The sequence below is a fragment of the Chrysemys picta genome, chromosome 23 (genome assembly GCF_011386835.1).
Source record: "Chrysemys picta bellii isolate R12L10 chromosome 23, ASM1138683v2, whole genome shotgun sequence".
NCBI classification, from domain to species: Eukaryota; Metazoa; Chordata; order Testudines; family Emydidae; genus Chrysemys; species Chrysemys picta.
In genome coordinates, this window is record NC_088813.1 from 10,610,055 (window position 1) to 10,636,203 (window position 26,149).

General features: G+C 56.4%; 1 protein-coding gene across 1 annotated transcript; it reads left to right on the forward strand.

Moving 5' to 3' along the window:
* Window positions 1–2,212: 2,212 nt before the first annotated feature.
* ZNF683 (zinc finger protein 683) lies at window positions 2,213–24,215 on the forward strand. The gene is made up of 7 exons (XM_024107628.3): window positions 2,213–2,453; window positions 11,226–11,443; window positions 15,038–15,157; window positions 17,614–17,866; window positions 18,923–19,935; window positions 21,174–21,302; window positions 21,765–24,215. The coding sequence occupies exons 2-7, from the start codon at window positions 11,273–11,275 to the stop codon at window positions 22,290–22,292; spliced, it is 2,214 nt and encodes a 737-aa protein (XP_023963396.2). The 5' UTR covers window positions 2,213–2,453; window positions 11,226–11,272; the 3' UTR covers window positions 22,293–24,215.
* The last annotated feature ends 1,934 nt before the right edge of the window (window positions 24,216–26,149 follow it).

Sequence of the window (26,149 nt, forward strand, 5' to 3'; positions counted from 1 at the left end):
CCTCTCCTCCCCTGAGCCCTCCCTCCCCGCCCTGGGGTAGTTGCCCAGAATCAGCCGCACCCTCTGTGTTCTAGGCAGCAGCTTCTTTAGTTTCTGCTCAGAGTTCCTTGGAACCGGGACTTTTGCCCATCTGCCCAAGGTTCCCTGGCCTCCGGGAACAGCCTTCCCCAGAGAATGTGACTCACTCGTTGGTACAAGTCTGGGTCTTCTGAGGCTTCTCACGGGACGATGATAGCCGAGGGGCAAGTTTTTCCTTTCTCAATGGCTCTGGGCGTTGGACAAGCCAAACCGGTGATGTTATTCGGGGCCAAGTCCTCAGCGGGTGTAAATCAGGCACGCACCATTGGCTTCAGTGCTGATTTACACCAGTTGAGGATCCGGTCCTTAATGTGGAGGCATAGACTCGTAGGACTGGACGGGACCTCGAGAGGTCATCTAGTCCAGTCCCCTGCACTCAAGGCAGGACTAAGTATTAGATCATCCCTAACAGGTGTTTATCTAACCTACTCTTAAATATCCCCAATGATGGAGATTTCACAACCTCCCTAGGCAATTTATTCCAGTGCTTAACCACCCTGATAGTTAGGAAGTTTTTCCTTATGTCCAACCTAACCTGCCCTCCCCTGCATCTGGCTGCAGGAGTCCAGACTGGTAGGCAGCTTGGAGGAAGTGGAGTTAAGAATGGGGTTCGACACGGATCCCTTGGGTGCTAATCCCTGGGTCCCAGTCTCCTTTATGCTGTGATGGAGTGTTGGCGTCTCATGCTCTGTCACCTGCTTTATCCCAGTCCTTTGACTTTACCCAGTGCTGCATTCTGCCCTTCTCTACCACTTCCTCTCCTGGGATTTCAAAGCACCAATGGACTGAGTCTCACAACGCCAGGGGCTGGCGAGAGTTATTGGACCCATTTTACAGATGGGGGTGCTGAAGCAAGGAGAGGTTGAGGCCTACAAATGTCCAAGTTGGGTTTCTAAAGCTAGGCCCATAAATCCACTTTCAGGTACCAAAATAAGTGATGTCCAGAGAAGCTGAGCACCCGCTATTCCCACTGAAGCCAATGGGAACTACAGCTGCTTAAGGTCTGTGATGTTCAGGCCAGCCAGGTGTGACACCAAGACCCTTGGCAAAGGTCCCCTGTTCTTTGCAAACAACTTTTCGTCTCAGACCTGACAAACTCACTTCATCAAAAACATTGCTCCCAGACTGTTTAGCCATAAAGGGTAACATGTAAGGTCTCTATTGAAAGCTGGCAACTTATCAAGGTTCCTAATCATGGCGTGATGTTAAGACATTAAGTGACTATACTGAAGTTGACGCCCTTATGCTCTTCAAGTTAAGAGGCATCACCAGGGAGAAATACAGCTCGGTGACGGCCTATTCATGCAGGAGGGAGTGGCCACCTCTCCCTGGTTAGCCCGTGATGTCATGCAAGGTTCAAGTGTTTACCGTTGCCCCGTTGCAGAAAAGTCAGTGCAAAACCAACAACTGCAAACGATAGAAACCAAGTGGAGGTGGAACTATTACAACAGACAGGGTCCCCCAGTCTATGGGTAAAGACTGCTTCAGTAGAACACATAGTGGGGAGCGGCCCTCTGCAGCCATTTCCCGAGGAGACGTCTCCTGGAGTGGGGCTGTTTTCATGACAGTTTGGATCCTGGTTCCTGTGAAGCCAGCCAGCTTTGCAACAGACTGAATGCTGCCGGGGGGCGGAGGGGGAGAAAAATCCCACCTTATTAGCTAGGAAAGGGAACCATTGATCAACGTCAGCCTTAATTCGGGTTGCACCATTTTATTTTGTATCTCTCCTGTTTCTAGTTAAATCTTTATTCTTAAATAAACCTGTTACTGGTTTGTTATAAAGGCTCACCTGTGCTGTGTGTGAGGCAGGAACAGGGGGTTAAAGTAAAACGGGGGTACCCGGCTCCTTTGGGGGCTGGGATTTCTGTGAGTAGCCAGTGTCAGGGGCTGGATGTCACAGGGGCGTGCTTCTAAGGGACTTGGGGTGCTCCTCTTGCTCACCTGCAAGGCAAAGAGAGGGCTGGCAGAGCACTCGAGTGGCTGACAGGCTGGTGGCATTAGGGAGAGGAGCCCAGCACAGAATGGACTAGGGAGAAGTGATTCCTAGCTGGTGGTCCTTTCCCCCACTGGGTGAGGAAGGCTCCCAAGGGCAGGAGAGATTGCGGGTGCAGTAGGAGACAGGAGCGGAGACTTTATTTATCAGAGAACCCAGCTGTCACCTCCTCCTCCCTTGTGGTGCAGCTGATGCAGAGGTTGCTTTGACTCGCCTCTCCAAATTTAGCAAGAGCCCCTGAACGAGAGACGCTTCCTGTCAATGAACTCACTTCAAGCCCAGCCGCTGAATCATAACATTAAAGAGACTTCCCAGAGGCTGGGGCGCTCTCTCCTTCTGTCATCCTCTGGCATCAGGGTTAAGGAGCAGCTGCCCAGGCCAGGTAGGCAATGCCCTTCTCCTGGGGTCTCTCTTGCTCTTTTCTCTGCCTCCTTTGCTTTCCTTCCTTCACTCTCTGCCTCTGTCTCCCTTGCCAAATCCTCTGTTGAAAGCCTCCTCTCCTGATGCTGTTACCTGCCTCTTGTCCAAACCGCTCACCTTGGGCATTGATTGTTAGGGATGCAAAGTTCAGATCTGGATCAGAACTTTCCCAAAGCCCAGGGGCTGCGCAGATCCAGGTTTTTGAACTGGCCAGTTAAAAAAAAAAAAAAAAAAAAAGAAGGATCAGGTGCAAAATTCAGTCCTGGATCGGAGCTGCCTCGAAGTCGGAATCCCTCTGGCTGTTCGTTCAGACCCATCTCTATACGAAGCCTAAATACCTTTCTCCTAGAAACCAGCGAAGGTTGCTAAGAGACACCCGCGTGATTTCCCAGCATATCACTTAAAAACTCAAGTTCTTCAATGCAAGGAAACAAACAGCTAAGGACATCATAAATCTTAACTCTTGCCTCAGAATAGCTGAAAACACGATCAAGCCCTGGCTGGGATGATTTAGTTGGGGATTGGTCCTGCTTTGAGCAGGGGGTTGGACTAGATGACCTCCTGAGGTCCCTTCCAGCCCTGATATTCTATGATTCTATGATCATTTTATCACGTATAAAGACATGCGTATTTCATTGCAATACAACAGCCTTATCTCTAATCTGTGAATTGTTTGTGGGTTTTATAAGTATTATTCTTGTTATCTAGAGTTCAGTAAATAAGTGTTTTCTTTTACAAGATACTGTTATATGGGAAATATTGTCAACTCGTAAGTGTATTAGCTGACAGGAGAATGTTTTGGTCAATTCCATAAAATTGATGGCTCTTGAGACTATAGTTATCCAATAGATGCTCTTAAACATGTTCATTCCAGTTCTAGAGATGTTACCATTTCTATCTGTGTTCCCCATGTTCAGCACAGGGAATATTGCTGGAACTGAGAATATAGTTAAACCCAGAATGAGCTTTTTAAGTGCACTCATTGTAGGAACATAGGGTAATAGGAAAGTATAGAACATTATCCATTTTGGATATTTGTGGGCTTGCATCTGGGGCTGATCAATATGTATCGTTAATGTATCCGTATTGGGATGTCGCTTTGACATTTCGTTTTCAGAAATGTTTTGTGTGATGTGTTATAGTTTGGGATTACTTGTGAAAGAGACGTATTTATGCTGGACCAGAGTTGAAACTCGTGGGTTGTGATGCAATATGCATTAGTTTATATTTGTTTTGTTTGTTACATGGGCGGGGGAAGATTTCTTATGCCCCTGACTATTCATTTCCTTTCCCTTTAAACGCTTGGATTTTGTAAATGTGCACCGATGGGATTGGTAATGACATTGCTGTCACTTGGCAACCTGGCCTGGATTTTGAAACAAAGTTTTTGGTTTTGGAATTTCTTAAGTTTTTCAATTTTCCCCCCGACATCTTCTATTTTTGGTGGGCATGGAGGTGAATGAAGACACAATTTAAAACATTTGTAATTAATAGCATTGAGGGTTCACCAGATTAAAGGGAGGGAGTGGTCCTTGCTGAGTTAAGAATGGCTCCCACCTGGATCATCCCGTGCACGCTTGATACAATACGCACATTCCCTGCATAGCTATGGCCCTAATCCTGTGCTGAATCCCATGCAGGCAGACCCTCTGATTGACTTCAGTGGGGCCCTACGTGGGTGCAGAAGAACTTGTTGCAAGATCGGGACCTAACGCAATCACAGATACGTATTGAGCACAACCTGCCTTCGCTCCCAGGCTAGGTCCTACATTAAAACACCGGTCCAGTGATGTCAGTTAGGGGGGTGATTTTTTTATACTGACAAAAGCCCCTGTGTAGACACAATTTCACCAAAAGAGTTGCTTTTGCCAGGATAAGCTGTGTCTCCACTAGGAGGATTTGTCAGTATAATGGTATCAGTATAACTATACTGGCAAACACTTTCTAGTGTAGACCAGGCCTGTTGTAAAGATGTGCTCACCTGTCACAGCAAATTCAGCTCCAACTCAAGCCTAGACCCCATATTCTGCAGCCATCTCACCAGGCTTCAATGCTTCTCAGCAAGCTGAGAAGCGTGGCCATTAAGAATGCTGTGCACGGCCCTGGTGCTTTCATACTGTGCGTGAGTAGATAACATCAGCGCTGCTGCCTGCAGGACCAGGGTTCTGCTCCCAGGTTTGCTGTACGCTCTCTGTGTGACCTTTAGGAAGTCGCTTACTCTCTGTTCATCAAATACCCCACATGGACCCATGCTCACCCCCTCCCTAGGCCCAGGGGCGTTTGGAAGAGGAGGGATAATTTTACCAGGTCCTAGAGTTTCCTTTCACTTTTGTGAAGTAGCCCTGTCTAGTCCAGATGTCTCTGACAAACATATTCTCTGTCACCCTGGTTTTGTCTCCTTCACCTTCTAGGACGCAGCATTGCTGCATTGTCTCTAGTTTTCCGACAATGGCGATTCTGTAAACGCTTTCCTGTTCCTGCCGTCCCAAAGCGCTGCTTGCACCAGTCAAAGCCAACCTCTACCCATGTTTTGAGTGTCATGACGCCTGGCATTGGGCAGATCGAGGGACACGAGAAAACATCGGTCACCACCTTCAATGAAGGGCCATTCCAAGTCGTTTTGTCCAAAAATTATTAGCCAAATGTGTAGAAAAATTCAGAAAACATTGTAGTTCCCATGAATCTGAACCCTCGCTGTTCGCAAGGCTGAAGGAATTTCTGGGTTTGGGGAATTACAAGGATTCCTGGACTCTATTCCTGGATCTAGTCTAATCCAATCTATATATCTAAGAGAGCATTTATTTGCCCCTCATCACCACAGTGTCCCAACAACTCACTATGTGGCCTTGGATATGTCACGTCACCTCTCTGTGCCTCAGTTGACCCATCAGTGAAATGGCTCTAACGACCCTTTCCTAGCTTGCAGTGTTGACGTGAAGCTTAACCAACTAGGTAAAGTGCTTTGGGATGCTTAGATGGAAGCAGCCCAGCGTTGCTTTTATTCACTGTCACAGCCACTGTGCAGGAACTCTGGGCTCACATCCATCTGTGGCCTAGTTTTCCTAATGCATTTTCCATCTTGTAGCTCTGTGTGGCATGAACATCAGGGCATGTGATCCTGCCCCTTGGCCTCACCTGGGACTGGTTCCCTTTGCCCGTGGTATCACAGGTGAGACTCTCCACCTTCCTGACCCAGGAGGAACCAAGCCCAAATAGGAGCAGAGCTGACAAACCAATGAGCTCCAAAGAGCTCTAACGGACGTCACAGCTTCTGAGGCCTCTTGCTACAGCTGGCAGCTCAGAGGAAACTGTTCTTTCAAAGTGATGCTCTGAACTTCAGCGACTGCCCCATGGCGGAGTGAGTTTCCTGTTCTGTAGCAGTAGCTGTTGGTGGGGTGGGGGAACTGGGAGGAGACACCTCTGCCAACCTGTTCAAAAGTGGGTGCTTCAATTAGGCACCAGTGGCTTGATCTGAAGAGGTGCTGAGCACCCACGACTCCCACTGACTTCACTGGAGTCCATTTGGATTGAGACCCTCGGATGCACCTCCTTGGATGCTGGCCCTGGTGGACTCCTCTCCGTCCTCGACATTTAGACCCTTCAGATACATGTGGGCTGCGATCATGTGGGTATCCTCGGCCGTCTTCTACCAGAGCAACACCCATTTAGCGTCTCTAATCTCTCCATAGAAGGCAAACTTCCCAGCTCCCTGCTACTTGTCACTGGAGGCGCTGGAGGAGAAGAGGAAAGACACCCAGGGTCCCATCCCAACCTTCCCCAGGATGGTGAGGTCCTCAGCCCTTTGCACGCTCCAGCCCTTGTTCACCGGCCATGAGGAACAAAAGGCCATTGAATGAAATTCTGCCATGTACTTTGCATTATACCAGGGCTCATCTATGCATTGCAAATAGCCGGACGCTTCCTCATGGCTTGTGCTCCTAACACACAGCCTTCAGTGACCCCTGCTGGGAGAGGCTGGGTTTGCACAAGCTGCGAACTGCCCTCTGGCCCGTGCGCCTGTCCCAGTCCCTGCAGTGACTCCTGCTGGCAAAGACTAGAATTACACTTCCTTTGAGCTTCCAAACAGCGGTTGTTCCTGCACCCCACACAGGGCCAGAGCCCCGGTGTGTGTAAAGCAGCACAGAAGTTACTCTGTTGATTTACACGGTGTAAGTTACACCCACCAAAACCTGGCCCATATTTGTAGTGTTTGTTAAATGCACAAAAACAAAGGCAATACCCTAGCGACGTCAAACAACAGAAAGGCGCTGAATGACTCTGGTGCTGCGCAGTTTTCTGGTTTTTGCCACATCAAAGGAGTGGGGTCGCTGGCGGTTTGCTGAAGTCCTGGGGTGAGGTCTCTCTCTCTCTCTCGCATGCAGAGAACAGCGATGGTCTATAGTTGTTACAAAGGCTGTTTGCAGGAGTGTGAGTGACCTGCTCTCCTTAGTGGGTGAGCGCCAGGGGTGGGCTGCCCGTTTGTGGTTGCGTGAAGATCTGTGACAGGAAACTGCCTGCCAAGCAAATCAATGGAATTTCTTTGTACACGTCCGCGCTCCAGTTCTGGGTTGCTGTTTGCAGCTTTCAGTGGAGGTGTTTGCCTACTGGAATATCCCCGGTCTAGATCTCTGTGGTCACATTGTCATGGAGGTGCTTGCCTCCTGGGTTACCTGGATCTCTGCACTCAGACGGTTCTGGAGCTGTATGTAGGCAGGGGTAGCCCAGGTCTGGATCTGAGCAGCTGAACTGCTGTGGGGCTCACACAGGCTGGGGTACCCGGATCTCTGCACTTCGCGTGCCCTGGAGGTGCATGCCTGCTGAGTACTGTCATATTGCTGGGCTGCACTTTGGAAAATTTCGCTGCAGAACCAAGCCTAGATCATTAAAAGTGACCGTTAATTAAATCAATCAATCAAACCAAGGAAACCTCATAAACCCCAGCCTTTCACCTTGGCAGCTGTGTGAGACCCCACTGTGTTGTATCTAGAGGGAGATCCGGCCAGGTAGAGTCTCTTTTGCCGTGATAATAGGGAATCATGAAGACCTCCCTCACACCCACAAACTCCCCCCCATGGCCCGGGAAAAGCCTTGCATCTTTCCCAGCTTGGAGCCAGTTCATTGATAGGAAAGGCCAAATCTGAGGTCCCACAAAGCAGGCCAGGTGCCCCCCAGCACGGATCTCTCTTGATCCCCTCCCTGTGCTGCCCTCACCCACTAAACCAGTTTATGCAGGGGTCAAGGCCACTTGCGCCCCCTCCCCTCCCTTTGGGACTCCTCCTGGTACTTTTTGCATCCTAACAGGAGGGCTACCAAATCCTCCATCTGGACTCTCTTTTTCTGGCAGGGGTGAAAGAGGGGCCATCTCCCTGCATGCCATTGGCTAATCCCCTGTAATCCCCGACACGTGACGCCCCCGGGAGAGCTTGTGTTCCACAAACAGGTTGTCAGAATGAGGGCTGCTGCCTGTCATCCTGCTGCAGGAGCGGCTCACCCCAATGCTGGGGACCTGAGAGCAGAGCGCACCAGCCGGGGCCAGAAGAGATGGGGAAGGACCTCTGAGGCGGGAGGCTGGGGGGCATGGCAGGGCCGGCGAGGGCTGCCCGCAGCTGTGCTGGGTGGAGGAGGAGGTGATCCCAGGTAAGTGCCACTTTCCAGCGAGACTTGGAGCCAGCTCTGCAGTCAGGCATCCCAGCCAAGTGAGCAGCTCCTGGGTTCCCATCTCTGCCTTCCTGCTGGGATCTGCTGGATCGGACAGTCCTTGGCATGCATGGAAGGCCGGGAGATGCTGGGAGGAGCGCCCTTGGCTGGGCCGGCCTCTCGGTCTGACAGAGGCACTCTGCTGCTGTAGGGCGTGCTCCTAGGGAGGCTGCTTGGGAAGGGGCTGTTTGCTGGGGAAGGGACGGGGGCACTCCGGGCTGTGAGTTCACATCAGTTTGAGAGACGAATCCTGTTGTCGATTTGATTGTGACTGTGCCTCGAGGCTGTCCTAGAAATGAATTAAACCTGACTTTCTGGCGGCATTTCCCGGGAGCTCTTGCTGCCCATCTGTCTTTGGCTGCAGCCCTCTAGTGCCCGTTCCACCCCCCGCCCTGCCCTCCTCTATGAGATGCAGTTGTTGAGGCCTGCCAACCGGCTACTGCACCTCCTTCCTTCGACAGGACTCCGTCACGTTCCAGCCAGCGTGGAGGGTTCCCAGGGAGACGCAGGCACTGGCGGGGAAGTCAGTGTCAGGCTAGCAAAGTTGTATGTGCATCAAGGATGGCCACGTGAAAGGAGACCCAGCTAGCCCCATCCACACTCCCCAATGTCCGGGGAGCCTGCAGGGGACAAAGATTTGGGATCATTGTAAGAGAGCACAGCTGGGATTCCACCTCCAGCTCTGGGCACGTCGGAACTGGGAAGAGGCAGGTAAAATGAATCGGCTTCAGAGAAGAGACACAAAAATGACAAAGGGGGCGGAGGGGTTAATTTATCTGGAAAGATTAAAGGAGCTAAAGGCTCAGTTCTGCTCCCTGTTACAATCAATTGACTTTGGCAGCCCCAGGATCTGTTAGATACGATCCTGATCTGGCTATTCCGGAGCAACTTTCCTTAGGAATTTTCCCCATCTGCCCCTTTTCCTGAGTACTCCACTTAGCTTGGTATAGCAAGTCTGGACCCACTGATTTTGGCCTAGAAGGGGCTCAAGTTGGTCACTTGGCATTGCCTGAATTGACGTGAGATGCTTTTACCTGCAATAAGAGCGTCCGCTCCCAAACTCACTCCAAAATAACAAAATCAGTTCTATTCCCGCCGTGGTTATTTCAAAGGCCTGGCAAGAGGACAGATTTCCTGGAAAGCTCAGAGCTAGCTCTCAGTTCTCAACACTGATGCCTGGGCCGGATTTTCAGAAGAGCCCAGCGTCAATGGGCCTTATTTTGATGCCTAAATCTGGCCCTTCCGTGTGCATGAGCATGAGAGACAATCACCGTCTCGGATCTGAGACCGGAGAACAAGGGGGTGTAACTAGGAGAACTGAGGTGGACTGTCAGACAGGACTTCCCGATAGAGTGTGGAATAGCCACCCAAGGGCAGGGGGAAGCCCCAGAGCTGCTGACAATTATAATCCGACTGGATACAGCAGAAGAAAATGTTCACTGTATGGACCAGTCCTGCCCTGGCTGGACGGATGGATCTGAGGAGTTCGTTTTTAGGAGCAAATACTCCCCCTCCCTTCTGTTCTGGCGGAGACTCCACTCCCCTGGCCCCGCTCCCTTAAAAAAAAAAAATTCTTATTTGCCCAGTGCAGAGCTGACAATGATCCACGCGCTTGGTGTAAGCTGGACAGCTGGAAAGGCAGAGATGGCAGCTGTGTCATGCTGGCCCTGGGACGGGTTCTGCGCCCGTCGGCGGTTCAATTGTCATTGGTGCTCCCTGCCTACATTCTGTTCCCACAAGCACTTTCCATCCATTGCAGCTACGGCGCCTGTTTTCAGACCCCCTAGTCCCGGGGGCTAATGCTCCTGCCCAGCGTCTGCATGTCATGGTGTGCGTTAGCCATGCAGGCCGTCAACTGTGAGATGTCATGGGGGGTCAGCAACCCGCTGGCATTGGGGTACTTTCAAGTGTCCTTTGCAGCCTTTCTAAGCCAATACTTGTAAGAGTGCAGGGGACAAAATCATCAGTCCAAGTGAATTTGTCTACAGGGATGGACACGGGCTAGAGAGAGGGATGGATGACGGACTGTGCCCAAGTTCTGACACTGCAGGTTGCAGATTCTCCATTGCCGTGTGGCCTATGCAGTCATTCCCCAGGGGCAAAATGAGCGCAGAGGGGCCGGAAAAAGGCTGCCAGCTCAGAGTGGGATCAGGCCTTTTGTGTTTTCTTCCTGCTGCACAGCACAAACTGCCCTTAAGTTCCAGCCACTACCGCAGACCACCCCTAGCTGGCGCTAACGAGCCCCTGGCCAGAGATCCCAATGACCATTGGCCCTAGGAGTGAAGGGGAAGATCTAAAAAGAAGCAAACTCACAGGGGTGTAGAGCGCCTTAGGGGCAGGGATGTTAGAGGTGGAAAAAATCCATCCCATGTTACCACAGATCACAGAGCTGGTTCCCTTCGGGTGCATCTGCTATTAAGCGACCACGCTTGATCTGAGCCGCAGGGACCCACCCCGGTTAATTTAGCAGTGGGTGATAGGATGACCAGACAGCAAATGTGAAAAATCAGGACTTGGATGGGGGGTAATAGGAGCCTATATAAGAAAAAGTCCCAAATATCGGGACTGTCCCTATAAAATCAGGACATCTGGTCACCCTAGTGGGTGAGGATGCTGCATAGCTCAGATTCTCCATCGCCGACCCCAGTGTGGTCCCTGGGAGCTTGGTTCCTTGGAGATGACTGAGTCACTCGCAGGTGAGGCTGGTTAATTGCAGGGCGGGGCAGGGGCAAGAGAGAGAAACACCAAGTGTGTAATTCGGCTGGAGAACTTGATTCTGATCTGACCTCCACTAGATTTATACCAGTGTAACTCCTTTGCTGTCAGTAAAGTTATTCCTGATTTACACCTGGAGATTCCGGCTCTTTGCATTCGGGTCCTGTAGGGTGTGACATGTGAGCCCCCTGTCTAGCGTTCTGATGAGTCTGATCCGAGCCCCCAGGGACAGTAACCCCCCCCCACCCCCCGGCCAGTGACTGCGTGGCCCCAGCCCCTGGTACTGTGAGTGAGCAGTTTGCTCTTGTCCTCCTTGTGCCAGGCTCCCCCATGCTGTGGCCAGACTGAGAGGGAAGCGAGCGAGCGGCGATGCGAGGGGAGCTCCGTGCCATGCTGCAATGGCGGGAGGCGGATTTCCAAGAACGATGCACCTACATCGTGAAGGACCAGCCGTGCGAAATGCTCACGCGCCCCGACGTCCCTCGCGCACAAGCCTCCTTACCCCGAAACTTGGCCTTCCGGTGCAACAGCAGCCACAAGGTGAGTCGCAGGCACCAAGGGTTTGGCTGTTCCTGGGAGCCCCGGCCCAGGCAAGAGGCAATGGGACAAGAAGAGGTGCTCCGAGGTATCCTTTGTGCCCCCTCACCATTCCTCTAGGCAGATAAACTGCACACTTGCAAGACACTTGTGCACATTCTCACATACGTACACACACATTGTGAACCTGCTAGTGAACATGCGACTGTGGATACACACCTGCTCGTGCTCATACGCATGCATGTGAACATACTAACACGCGCACACCCCTGCACATGCTAACGTGCAGACACAAGCGTGTGCATGCTCACCTGCATCCATCCCCGTGCTCCTGCTCACACGCACGCACATACCTGTGTGCACACGTAACACCGACAGACCACAGTCGTCGGCAGGCTCGAACATGCTCATCCCTTGCAAGCTGCCACGCGTGCCTATCGCACACCATCAGCGGGGGCACACCAGCAGGCCTGCACACAGACCGGCCGGCTCCCGTCTCTCTGCTTCCTGCGGGGAGAGATGAAAGCAGCAGGGGCTGGGCGGGTGCGGTGAGAGCCGAAGGCGCCTGAGCCTCCTGGGTGTGAGTGCGAGGGAGGAAGCTCCCAGGCAGGCCCCGCGAGGGCTGTATCTGCCTGTGGTATTCACCAAGTGACAGCCTCTGGGCTCAGCTTCCTCCCATCAAAGCAGGAGAGCGAGACGCAGCCACCAAGGCATTAACCTTCCCCTCCCTCCCAGCCCTCTCCTCCCTGCAGCCTGGCCTTCTAGGGGCAGGTGCCCAGCTGGTGGTGTGTGCGCGGGGGGGTCATTCCCTTCCGACAGTGAGCCCTGCCTGGCCTCGGCCGGTGCTCAGACCCCTAGGCCCTGTCGCCGCTGGCAGTGTGCCCATGTGGTGGTGGGGTGGCATGCCATGACGGTGGGCAGCCTGGTTATGTCTCACAGGCTCCCTGACTCTGACTCTCCCGGGCCCTCAGTGTTAATCCTCTGCCTGCACCCAGGAAGTGCCCTGAGAACTTGCCACCTTGTCTTTCTCTGTCCCCACAAAGGCCCAGGGGCCTGTGGGGGCCCTGGCAGCTATCAACCGGGGGGGGGGGAGGGCGGGGAGCTGAGTGCATCCCCCGCCACCGGGGTGTGAGCACTAGACCCTGCTGCCATTCCCAGGGAGTCGGAGGGGGCAGATTTCCAGGTGCCTAGCGCCAGCCCAGGGCATAGGCCACGCCTGGAGCTAGGGACAGGCAGAGTAGGGGGTTGGGGTGGGGAGGGGCATCTCCTGACACGTGTGCTGGTGGGAACATGGGCCGGGTGGCTGCTCTCGTGGGGGTGGGTGTGTGTGGAGAGGCGGGGGGCTGCTGCCAGGAAGGAAGGAAATGCAGAGGAGGAACAGTGTGAGTCGAGGGGGCAGTGAAGGGTTCCAAGGAGCTGGGAAAGGCAGAGAGCAGAGGAAGTGAAAGTGAGGAATCAGGGACATTCCCAGCAGCTGGGTCAGGCTGGGGTTTTCCTGCTGTGGCAGGCTGTCCCGGGTGGAAGGGGTGAGCTAACCAGGCCTGCACTGGGATCCGAGCAAGGAAAGACTGGGGTTTTCCTGCTGTGGCAGGCTGTCCCGGGTGGGAGGGGTGAGCTAACCAGGCCTGCCCTGGGATCCGAGCAAGGAAAGGCTGGGGTTTTCCTGCTGTGGCAGGCTGTCCCGGGTGGGAGGGGTGAGCTAACCAGGCCTGCCCTGGGATCCGAGCAAGGAAAGGCTGGGGTTTTCCTGCATTCCCCGCGGTAGAAAGGCCCCGGTGTATTACACCAGACTTGCTGATGCAGTTGGGGCAGGAGGTGCATTGATATGCCCGGCTGGGATAGGTTCCGGTGGGAGACTCCCGTGGGCCGGAGTTCCTCTGCGACCTGGTGATAGCCCTGGGCATGCCAAGCCAAGCCTATGGGAGCCTCACGCAGCTTGGGCCCAACCAAGTCAAGGGAAAAATTACCATGGAGTGAACTGGGGCAGGTCCCCCATCAGCTTCTTCTGGGACCCTCCCCCTGCCTGGCAGCCGTGCTCACCCTGTGCAGATGAGCAGAGCCCACATGGGCTGTGGGCGCTGCTGGTTCCCAGGCTAAAAGGAGGTGACTGACCAAGCTTGGGTCCCATTGTGCAGAGAGCACGTGGCTGGTGGGGGAGGAGGAGGGAGCTGAGGGGTGGGGAGGGAAAGAAGGGGCAATGAGCCATGGTGACAAGCGGGGGAGAGATATTAGCCAGACCCCTGCTGGTCCCCCACCCCTGAGCCTGCCCCCACTCCTCCCCTGCCCCCAGCCCCGCTGCCTGCTCCATGGACCTGCAGCTGGGAACCCACCAGGGGAGCACTCTGATTAACACATATGCCTGCTCCTCTTCCCAGCTCTCATGTGCTGGGTGGTTGGGGTGGGGGTAGAGCATTGCTGGATCAGGAGGAGGAGGAGGAAGGGGAGAGATGGGGGATAGGGATGCAGAGCAGAAGACAAACTTCCCTCCTGTACAATCTCCCTCGAGCATGGAGGAAATCCCCCGCTCTGTGCACCCAAGGGCGAAGGGAATAGGGCTGAGGAGCGGGGTGCCGGTCGGGAATGAGCCAGAGGGAGGGTGCGGCAACGGGAGGGGGTTCCGACTCCCGTGCTGCCCGTTTGCTAGGCTGGAGGGGCAGCTTTCCCCACGCCCGCTTGCACGGACACTGCGTTTGCCGGCAGCCGATGCTGAGGCCACAAGCGCCTGCCCTCGCCCAGCGGGAGGAGGCAGAGAAGGGTGCGTTCGTGCGATGAGCCAGCCACAGGCGCGAGCGGCCAGATCCCATCGCAGCGTGGGCCTGCTGGCAGCTGGAATTCCTCCTCGCCCCCTCGCACAGGCAGCGTTTGCATCCAGCCCTGCATGTCACCAGCCTTGGGGCCAAGGGGAGGCCAGACCCGGCTTGGTCCAGCCCAGGCCCGTCTCTGGGCCTGCCAGAAGAGACACGCTGCCCCGTGTGCAGCCGTCTCCCCTCGTGGCAGGACTGAAGGTGTCTCTGGGTGTAGCAAGGCTGGAGTGTTTGGGGGGGGAACTCCGGGGTTCTTTGGGAGGCTCTGGCCCCAGGAAGGGGTTGCGGGAGCCAGTTTCTGACACTCTGACGGGAATCGGGAATCGGAAGAACTTTCATTCACAGTCTAACGCAGCTCATCTGTGCTGATCCCCCCCAGTGAAGCGTCTGCCTAATCCCGTTTAGGGATTAGCGTGTCAGGGGCCTGGGCTAATTAACACCAGACCGATCCCAGGGCCGTGCTGTCCATCACCTGTTTGCATCGACACCAAAATCTGGTCTCCCCAGCTGGGTTGCACTGGAGGTGCCGGCGAGACCTGCCCCAGGGGAGCGGGGAGGTGGCAGGTGGCCTTGGGCCGTAGCTGTGATGCAGTTGTGGGAGGGTGCACGGAGTGTATGGCACGGGGTAAGGGGGATGGCTGTGTGTGGGTGGGTAGTTTGGGGGTATATGTGTGTGTCAGGAGTGCTGTAAAGATTCACGATCCAAGGAGGCTGCTGGGATGTTCCCTGGAGCCCGTTCCCAGGCGTGGGAGGAGGGCTGGCCGGTGCTGACTGCATGCTGGTGCCCCTGCAGGTGGTGGCAGTGCTGAGCCGAGAGTACATCCCATCGGGCACGCGCTTCGGGCCGCTGGTCGGGGAGGTCTACACCAAAGAGAACGTGCCAAAAAACGCCGACAGGAAGCACTTCTGGAGAGTGAGTAATGGCTCCCTCCTAGGAGGGTGACGGAGTCGGTGTGTTCTTCCCAGCCCCAAGGCCGGCCCCTCCGAGAGCTTTCATCCACTGCTCAGGGCTATCTGCGCAGCCTTCCTCCCAGACATGTCTCTGCTCCTGGCAGCCAGCCAGAGCGGGCGGCTTCCTGCGGGGGTGGAAGGCTCCTCTAACAGTCAGCTACCAAGGGTGCCCGGGGCGGAGACAAGCAGCACCTTCCCTAGAAGGCTTGGGTCACCAGCACTATGAGACAGCCGGCTTCTGCCAGGCCCTCTGCTCCTTCCGAGCCCTGCTCAGCTCCACTGGCCCCAACCTGCCCTATTGACCCGGGACTCCATGCCTCCGCCAGTCACCTGCCAGGTTCTCTGGGGGCAGGCTGGCTCAGCATGGGGGCCAGTGCCTGGGAGAGAGAGTCACTGGCATCTTTCCAGAGCCGGGCACAGCGTGGGCCTGCCTCTGGTGCAGTCTTTGGAAGACACTCGAATCAGGGAACTTCCTTGCGGGAAGGTTTTGCTGTCTCCAGAGCACTTTGCCTCCATCCCCAGTCTGGTCCCCCAGCGCCATAGCTGGACCTTTGGGGGCACTGTCTTCCACTCATGTAGCCATATAGGGCTTGGGTGGCTGGGATCTCATGGCTGCCAGGGAAGAGGCCAGGGAACGCTCTACAGCATTGCCGGAAGCAGTGTCTCCTCGAGCGGGTGTTGTATCGATGCCCCAGCATGCTGTTGGGCAGACAGTGTGGCTGAGGACAGAGTCCTAATGGGAGAATGCGTCACGTCTGGGTGCCATCATGTGTCCTGACCAGAGCCCCTCACCTGGCCAGGGTCTGGAGTCCATCCTGGGGCTGCTGGTTAAGGATGTGTCTGCAGCTCCAGCCACCACACCCGAGCTAGCTTGAATCTAGCTACCTCTGGTTCCGGAGCCACGAAGCCGCGGCTGGATGTGCTTCAGCGGCAGTACAAACCCCGGGTCATTGCTTGCAGGGCCAGCCTGTGCTGAAGTGCATGCTGCCACGGCTTCACTGCTCCAGGGCCTGAGGTTAAAGCTAGCTCGGGAACGTCTGCCCAAGCTGTGGTCACGCCCTGTGCCCGCAATACCGACGTACTCTGAGTGATCATTTCTCTTTTATTGCATCTTCCTTCAAAGCACTTTACATACCTCAGGGAATTAAGTCTCTCAATCCCCTGTGCAAGGTGGATCAGTATGGCTACCCCTCCTTTACAGATGTGGAAACTGAGGCACGGGGCAGGAAAGTGATGCCACTCTGGGAGGCACAGCAACAGAACTCAGGAAAGGAGCCCCCCCCCCCGCTCCCTGTCCTGTGCTCTCACCATTAGACAACCCTGCCCTAGCTTATTTACACAGAGTAACTCCTCCCCATGCCCAGAAGAGGGGAACTTTTGCTGGTCAAACTGCAAGCAAAAGCCCCTTTCTGCATTCCCCTCTGTGCTGGGAATTTCGGGTGGGCGTCAGCATGCCCCAGTGCTTGCTGGGGAGTGTTTTTTTTTTTTGCCTTGGTTCGTTTTTCTTGTTTCTTAAAAGGAAATAATCCCATGGCTGCGAGCCAGCCAGTACTTAGCCCTCTGGCCTTTGTCATCTCTTCCTGCCCTTCAAAGCACCAGGCGGCTCTCAGCTGTTTGCCTCCCAGAGCGACAAGGGGAACAGACCAGCCCTTTCTGGGGGCCTGCCCAGTCCCTCCTGCCGGGAGGCAGAACCGAGTCTGGTGCCCAGAAAAGCCACAGAGGCGAAGGTCGAGGCGGCTGAGTTTGAAACCAAACCTCTCCCCACGTGGGGTGATGTCAGCAGGGGCTGGGATAAAACTCCTCCTGCGCCCAGTTCTCTGGGAGTGACTCATGAGAGCCCCACAGGGAGAGCGAGAGATCACAGACGGGCTGTAGGTGTCGCATGTACTTGGGACCTCATCACTCTCAGCAGCTGGTCACGGCGCAGACGCTCCACAGCCGAGGTGCTCAGAACATTGGTTCTTACAACCTTTTGGAGCGGGATCCGTTTTTGCGGAGGGTCCTCTGGGGCTGACCCCCGGCAGCGAGCGGTTGGCGAAAGGAGCACCTGTGCTCCGGTGGATGGAACTCCTGGCTGGGGACAGTCAGGACTCCTGGGTTCTATTCCTGCCTCTGGGAGAGAGCTCGCTCCAGTGGACTGAACTTGCAGCTAGGAGCCAGGACTCCTGGGTTCTGTTCCACGTGGACCTGACACGGGGCAAGTCACTTCCCTCCTCTTTACCTCAGCATCCCGCATCTGTTAAAAGGGGATAACAAAACTGGGTGACCATGTGCCCATCACCATCAGTGACAAACCTAGTGGGCACGACCCAGGAGGCCCCAGAGGCAGCATAAACCTCCTGACAGATGCACCGGCATCGCTAAGCGCCCCCAGCTCTGTGGCTAACCGGACTGTCTCTTCCCTTCTGCCTCCTACAGATTTACTCCCCGGGGGGCGAGCTTCACCATTTCATCGACGCCCGGGACCCCCGCCGCAGTAACTGGATGCGCTACGTCAACCCCACCCCTGACGCCCCGGCCCAGAACCTGGTGGCCTGCCAGAACGGCCTGGAGATTTACTTCTACACCCTGAAGCCCATCGTGACGGGTGCCGAGCTCCTGGTGTGGTACAATTACGAGTTTGCTGAGCGCTTGCAGTGCCCACTGCCGAGGGAGCTGGCCGAGGAGCTCGGTGAGGAGTGTCTGGGGGCGGGGTCTTGGGGTGGCTGGTGTGCCTCCGTATCTGAGATGTACTGCGGCCCCAGAGAGAGTCTGGCTGTAATGAGGGGCAGGGGGAGTCATGCCAGGGGGCTGTGCCCCGAAGGAGGGGGTGGCGTGTGGGGTTGTGCATGTGTGTCTGGCATCCTGCACGTGTCTGGGTTTGCACAGAACTCCTGCCAGTTAAGCCAGGCCCATGGATAGTGGATACTCTGCTCTGGGGCTCAGCTGATCACAGTCTGGCTGGCCCATCCCCAGCCCAGCCCTGAACCTTGATTGTGGGTGGGTGTGGAGGTGAGCTCCAGGTGAAATAGGGGAGAGACATCAAGTACAGGTGAGTTTCTTGCAAGGGGGGGGAGGAGTAGGGGCAGGTGATGGAGTGACAGGGGAGCAGGCAAGGTTGAAGGGCGCAGGCTCCCAGCTCGGCTTCCTCTCCCCACGGCTGCTTCCAAGGAAACGGACAACCTTCGCTGAACCAATGTTGATCTTCCAATCAGGGTTCAGCCTGAGTCTGGGCCAGTTCCATCCTTATTTCACCCAAACTGACCTGTCCATCTCTAGTACTCTAGTAATCTCTGTCCATCTCTAGTCATCGGCCTCGCTCCAGGCCAACTGAGGAGCTATCCCGAAAAGTGAATTTAGCGCTGGTGAAAGACGTGGGGGGTGCAGCTGGTCTCACAAGGGTGGAAATCTCACCCACAACCCGTGGTCTTGGAAGATCACCATTGGCGATGATGGGATTTCCACCAGATGGACCCAACCGCCTCAGGACAGAAGCTGGGTTCTGTCTATACGTCAGGCCCAGCTGCAGGGCCCTGGGGACTTGTCTGCATTTAAAGTGTCTCAGGCGCTTGGAACCTGGGATGGGAGCCTTGGATAGGATATGAATAAACAGCCAGGTAAATCAATAGTCACTCACAGTGCCTGGATGGAGGGGGTGGGGGTGGGATTCCCCTGCCCATGACACTTCCTGGCAAAGCCAGTACCCAGACATGTGTGGTAACATGTGTGCTTGCTTCTTTCTCTCCAGAGCACGATGGTATCCGGAAATCCACCGCAGAAGCCCCCACCACACCGGGGCCTCAGCCACCACAGGGGGGCTCGGCCGCCAACCCAAACCTCACAGCTAAGCTCACAAAGAAAAAGGAGGAGGAAGAGGGCGATGAAGATGAGAGCGTTGACCTGGAAGCGCTGGACAGGGGCCTGCCACCGAGCCCATCAGGATGCCGACGTGTGGCGTTGCGTGGGCAGCTCCCCCAGGACGTCAAGCAGTGGCCCCTGGGGTTTAGCCCTTTCCCCAATGCCCCTGGCAAGGAAGGGGCGCCTGAGAAATCCAGCCCTCCATGCCAAAGAGCCGCGAGCCCCAGGAACCAGCCAGTCCTCAACTGCTGCCCGTACGGCCCAACTACCTCTCTGTGCAAGGAGCTGCAGCGCTGTCTCAGCAACCTCTACCCTTCCTCCCCTCTGTATTTGCCAATGGGCCACCTGCCCCAGCCATATCTTTATGCCTGCAGCCCCATCCCTACCCACTACCCCCGGTTTGTGCTGCCCCCCCCCGCCGCGCCCTTCCTGCCAGCGCCGCCCATGAGCAGGGTGGGGGAAGTCCCTCCCTTGGGGTTGCCTTCGCCGGAGCCGCAGGTATACGCCCGTGCCCGGGGAGACGGGACATCTCCATCCCCAGGCCTCTACGCAACTGTCTTGCCTCATGGAAAACAGGGAGCCCACGAGCTCCGGAAGCCACAGGATGTTTTAATCTCCCTCCAAAGTGGCGCTTTCTCCTCTCCGGGCTTGGACTATGGACCAAAGCAGTATTCGTCCCCTGCCGGGGGCACCTCATATACCTCTGAAGTTCAGCAACAGAAACCTACCTCCCTGCTTGCCCAGCCACCGGAGGCCATCAATCTCAGCACACCAAAGTGCTGCCCGCCGGCCGGCCGCTTGGGCACCACGCCCGTGCCCTACCCTCTGAAGAAGCAGAACGGCAAGATCAAATACGAGTGCAACATCTGCGCCAAGAGCTTCGGGCAGCTCTCCAACCTCAAGGTACCAAAGGGCCACCTCGGGACACTCTCCCACCCTCCTCTGTCCGCAGCCTCGCCCCTCCCGACCCACATCAGTATGCTCCTGCTAGCCTCTTCAAAGGCAGCATGGTCTAGTGGCTAGGGCACTAGGCTGAGAGTCTGGAGACCCAGGTTGTATTCCTGACTCTACCTGCTGCGCGACCTTGGGCCGGTCACGTCCCTGCTCCGTGCCTCAGTTTCCCCATCTGTCAAATGGGTATAATGATACTGACTCACCTCTGCTTTGCGCACTATGGAGGAAAAGTACCTCCTCATTTGGTAAATACCCCCTGGGCCTCTTCCTTAATCAGTCAATCTCCAACCCTCTCAGCAGCCTTTAGAGCAGGGGGTCTCAAACTGGGGGTTGGGACCCCTCAGGGAGTCACAAGGTTATTACATGGGGGGGCCGCGAGCTGTCAGCCTCCACCTCAAACCCTGCTTTGCCTCCAGCATTTATAATGGTGTTTAATATATTAAAAAGTGGTTTTAATTTATAAGGGGGGTGGCACTCAGAGGCTTGCTATGTGAAAGGGGGCACCAGTACCAACGTTTGAAACCCACTGCTTTAGAGTCACGTCTCACCCACCTCCTAGATCTCCCAGTCACAAATCATTACGGCTGAAGATGTTCCATTGTTAATAGCCGGACACTGGGCTACCCGGGATCGTGCTTCGTGGGTGGGCTTCAGTCTCAAGCTGATCAGGGTGCCCCTGATGAATAGGGGTGGGGTCTGGGAGGACGTCACTAGAGTCCCCTCAGATGTCTTTGCCCTTCCTCTGTGTTATCTCAGCAGCTCGGGGCAGGTCCCCTGTCTGGGATCTGGCACCTGGATCACATTGCAGGAGAATTTCCCCAGGCTCTCTCTCTCATTAGCACAGCACAACCCGGATGTTCCCCGTCTTGCCCCAAAAGTTCCAGGCAGGAGGGAAGAGCCAGCCCAGGAAAGGGCCCCCCCTCCTGGTCAGCAAGGGACAGGCAGGGGCCCCCATTACCCCTGCTCATCCATCCCCCAGATGAGGAGAGCCCAACGCAGAGGGACAGTCGCCTCTCGAGCAAGAGGCTCCATCGTCTAATGGAAATGTCTCTCGCGTCTCTCCTTCAATCCCTCGCTTTTCTCAACCCCCTGGGCTCCTCCCATGCGCTTACTCCTGCACTTTCCCACCTTTCTTTCTTTCTTTCCCTCCCTCCCCACGCCTGCCCCGCCCCCTGCGCCCCCTGCAGGTCCATCTGAGGGTGCACAGCGGCGAGAGACCCTTCCAGTGCCATATCTGCAAGAAGTGCTTCACGCAGCTAGCTCACCTGCAGAAGCACCACCTGGTGCATACGGGCGAGAAGCCTCATGAATGCCTGGTAGGTGACGCTCCCTCCTTCCTCCTGCTAAAGGCCCCGGCGCTGGGAAAGGGGCCCCCGGGCCCATTGGAGCCCGTGACGGCGTGGGGGCGGTTGACTCCGAGGTCTGAGAGCGCGGGGCACTGTCCCTTGGGGCAGCCTGATGGAGTGGTATCGAAGGAGGGGCAATGGCATCAGCGTGGTGGGCAGAGACCCAGCGGGGCCTGGGCAGGGGGAGGGTGGATAATGGTTGTCGGGGGGACGAGGGCTCAGCTGGACACGGAGCCTAAGGCACAGGACCCAAGTTCTGCCCTGGGCTGAGTGAGGCCAGCTCCATTGCCTGGGCTGGAGTCACCCCCAGCAAAGCTGATCCTCGCAGCAGGCCCGTGCCTGGGGGACAGGCCAGGGGCTGAGCCCGGGGGCTGTGGTGGCTGGCAGGCGGCCAGCTGTGGGTCTGACACGAGTCCGTCCGCCCCTCCGCAGGTCTGCCACAAGCGCTTCAGCAGCACCAGCAACCTCAAGACCCACCTGCGGCTGCACTCGGGCGAGCGGCCGTACCAGTGCCGCCTCTGCCGCTGCCGCTTCACCCAGTACGTCCACCTCAAGCTGCACAAGCGGCTGCACGAGTGCAAGCGCCCACACCGCTGCCCCAGCTGCCCCAAGACCTACATCCACCCCTTCAGCCTGGCGCTGCACCGCCGCGGCTACTGCCCGCTGGCCCCTGGCGCCGCCGGCCCCCCCGCCCAGCTCGGCCACTTCAACGCCCTGATCGACCACTTCGACTTCAGTCTGGACGCCGAGCGCCTGGAAGGGGAAGGGGCCGACCCCGCCCGGGCTCCCGGGCTCCTGGAGAATCTCATCCTGAGGGAGCTGGGGTCAGGCAGCCGTGGGCAGCTCCCCAGGGACAAGGGCCCCTGCTTGCCTGGCCTCCACAAACAGCTTCCGCTCCTGCCCCTGCCCCACTACAGTGTCTCTGTCAAGCAGGAAGACTTCCCATTGAAGCTGGCCTGAGCCGCTCGCTCTGCTGGGACTGGACTGGACCCCATGCCCACTGGTTGGCTTTGGCTAGCTGTGGTCCCTTGGCTTCCTCTGGGCCAGGGCTAGGCAACAGACTAAGCCCTTACAGCCTCCTATGGGCTCTGTATCTTCCCCTCTGGGTCCCACGGACCAGCCCTGGGTACCAGGGCCTGGAATGGGGTACAGCAGCCTGGGATTTTGATAGCGGCCATGGACGTATCTGCAGGGTGAAGCGGGTGCCAGGGAGCTGTGGGTATCGCCTCCTGCTCTGCAGGCAGTGCTGGGAGGGGGCTTTGTTTCTTGCACTGGCCTCCCCAGTCTCAGCACTGCCCGGGGGGCTGACACCTGGGCTTTAAATGAGCTCCGGCCCCGTAGCAGTGCCCTCAGCCTAGGGGCCTGTAGGGTGCCCTGTACAGCCCAGCCCAGCCCTTCCCTGGCTTCCTGGGATCTCTCTCCAGTGCAGGTCAAGACTCACTGTCCCAGAACTCCGGGAGCTGCCCGGTCTGGGTTATCTCTGTGAATGGCCCAAACCTCCCCTTTAAACGTGATGCCACCATGCTCACCAGGAGGTTAGGGTGGCAGGAACCCCGGGCTGGCCAGGAACCAGCTCCGGTCAGCTCTGCCGTCCCAGTGGGACCTGATTTCCTTCAGCACCACAGCGGCTTCCGGGCCCCAGGCCTTGTATAGAGATACCAAAAACTGGGATCCGCCAAGCCCATCCCAACTCCAAAGCACCTCAGTGCCCGAAGGGGGCTCCTGCAGTCTCCTCTCCGGGGTCACAGCCTGGGAATCTGTGATGAATCCTCAAAGTGCCACATGTCTGGTCGTGCCCACAGCGCCTGAGGGCACAATCAAAGCGACATGAAGGTACAAAACCAAGGGGCTCCTCTCTCTGATCTATGGAATGAGCTTCAACCTCTCAGGTCCCCCGCCCTGCCTGTGGGGTGGGGGGTGTATAAGAGCAAGACTTTGCCCCTGTCTATAGAAAGCTTTAATCTCTCCAGTGCCCCTCTTGTGGGGGCAGGGAGCTGCACTCAGTACAAGCCAGGGACCCTGCCTGGCCTATGGAAAGAGCTTTAACTTCTCATGTGCCCCCCTCCCCTCCCCGATCTCGGGCTGTGACGCCCTCCCTGGTCTGTGACCCCCTCAGGTATCCCCGATGGGGCCGCCACCCTCACATTTGACTGTGCCCTTGTTTTTTTATTTATTTCTCGGCTGGCTGCAGCCCTGGACGGAGCCTTTGTGTATTTCTTGGGCCGTTTGCTGGTGTAGAGTGCTGAAATGGAGGGGGTGAGAAAGTGGGGCCAGCGGGGGCCTGATCCTGGGGGCAGGAAGGTGGCACCTGGGGCGGGGGGACATTTAGCCCACGCCCAACATTCTGCGCCCATTAGCGGCTAGATTTCTGTCTGGTGCAGCGCCCTGGGACATCTGCCCAGCCCCATGGGACACCCCACTACTTTCCTGCTCCCCACTCACCGGTCTGTCCCCTCACCCCATAGCTCCTTCGCGTCTTTTCCCCAGCACCCTCCATGGCCAGCAGCCTGCCTGCGTGCTTCACGTTAGACCCACTACTCTTCACTCCTCTATCCCCCTTGCGTTCTGCCCCCTGCCTCTGCACCTCCTGGCACCCGTTGTCCTCTATATTCCTCCTAGCTGCAGGCCCGGCTCTCCACTCCCTGGCCCCTGGTACCCACTGAGCTCCCTTCACAGCCTACAAGCCAGGGCGAGTCACATACCACTCTGGAGCCGGCAGACAGACCCCCACCAACCCCCACCTCAGGTGCCACAGCAGAAACGTCTGCTGATCGGAAACGCCTGGTAACGTGGAAGGGGCCAGGGCCGGGGGTTGTGATTCCAATGTTTCTAGTCAATAAAACTTTCTGCCTTTGTACTTTTACAAATTTCTCTGAGGAATAACCTGTTTTCTGGGGCCTTTTGGTTTCCATGGGTCTGTGTAGAGGCCTCAGCCACCCAAGGAGCAGGTTTTGGGGAGCGGTATTTCCACGGAGATGCCTGAGCTCTCTTCAGGCCAGCGGTCCCCTCCTCCAACATCCCCAACCACTGACCAATAGATTCTTCACAGCCACGGGTGGTCAAGGCATGGCCACCGGGCAATAATACAGCTCTTCAACTTCAATACAGACGTTTGGCCTGCATGGATGACCGCCTCCAGCATGCCACGTTGCATGGCAGGCCAACAGCAATCAGACATACTTCAGAGGACCAGCTGTTTGCTGCAAGGGTCAGGAAGGAATCTACTTTTAGCTGGCATACAGCGTTGCGTCGTGGTTACCAGGTGCATTCTGGTTTGTATTCCACCCCCTTCCTCTAAAGAACTAGAGAGTGGCTGCTGCCACGGACAGGATACTGGTTAAGGTGGACCAATGTTCTGATCTGCTATAGCAATAGTCCATGATGGAGAGGTTGGAAGAGGGAACTGGGTTGGGACCCAGATCTCCTGGGTTCCTTTCTTGGTTATGCCGTTGAGTGACCTTGGGCCAGTCACTTTACCGCTCTGTGCCTTGATTTTTCCACCAGTAATATGGGCATAATGTAATAGACTGGTTAGTGTCCCTGTGCACCACTGCCCTCTGCTGGCTGGGATCAAACCTGCTCAACTGTGTATCATAGACCCTATACTGCTGACAACTCTGGGGATTCTTCTTTAGCTCAAATGACTGGGCCTTGTGCTTTTAGAGCAGGAGGGGGATCTCGGTTCTGACCTCAAAGCTGATGTGAATTTCCTGGTTGCCCAGGGATTAGTTACAATGCTCACCTGCATCAGAGGGGTGGGGTTAATCAATGGGTATCTGTTTGTGAAGGGTTTTGGGGGTCTCAGATGGGAGGCCCTGTGAGCAACTCTCGGAAGTGTTTCCAGAACCACTGAGCAAACCAAGTGGGGAGGTGAGGGGTCTTGCGTGCAGTAGGTGACGAGGGAGGTTGCCACTCCAGTCCAAGGGGAAGTGCTCTGCTCATGACCTGGCTTCCTGTTTCCTCATCAAGCCTGGGAAACAGCAGGGTTCCCCATTGCGGCCCAGGGAAGGGAGTTCTTCCTGCCCAGCTGGTACGAGCACATCACCCGCGAGATGGTGACAAGGAATCTGTCACGTGACTGGCTGCTCCAGGGCTGTGCAGGGAGCAGGCTGTGAACCCCAGTGACAAGCCTCGTGCTCACCCCTAGGAGCTGCAACAAAGGTGTCACCATGACACTAGCTCCCACATACTTGCCTATACCAGGGGGCTCTCTAGGGAGCAGGGCAAAAGCTCTGGTTGTGTGGGGGGAGTGTCCCAGCTACTTCAGTCCCAGCAGGGGGCGCTGTAGGGAATGGGGCAGGAGCAGTGGCTGTGGGGGAACTCACAGCTACTCCAGTCCCAGCCTCTCCCAGCAGGGGGCGCTGTAGGGAATGGGGCAGGAGCAGTGGCTGTGCGGGAACTCACACCTATTCCAGTCCCAGCCTCTCCCAGCAGGGGGCGCTGTAGGGAATGGGGCAGGAGCAGTGGCTGTGTGGGAACTCACACCTATTCCAGTCCCAGCCTCTCCCAGCAGGGGGCGCTGTAGGGAATGGGGCAGGAGCAGTGGCTGTGCGGGAACTCACACCTATTCCAGTCCCAGCCTCTCCCAGCAGGGGGTGGTGTAGGGAATGGGGCAGGAGCAGTGGCTGCGGGGGAACTCACAGCTACTCCAGTCCCAGCCTCTCCCAGCAGGGGGCGCTGTAGGGAATGGGGCAGGAGCAGTGGCTGTGCGGGAACTCACACCTATTCCAGTCCCAGCCTCTCCCAGCAGGGGGCGCTGTAGGGAATGGGGCAGGAGCAGTGGCTGTGTGGGAACTCACACCTATTCCAGTCCCAGC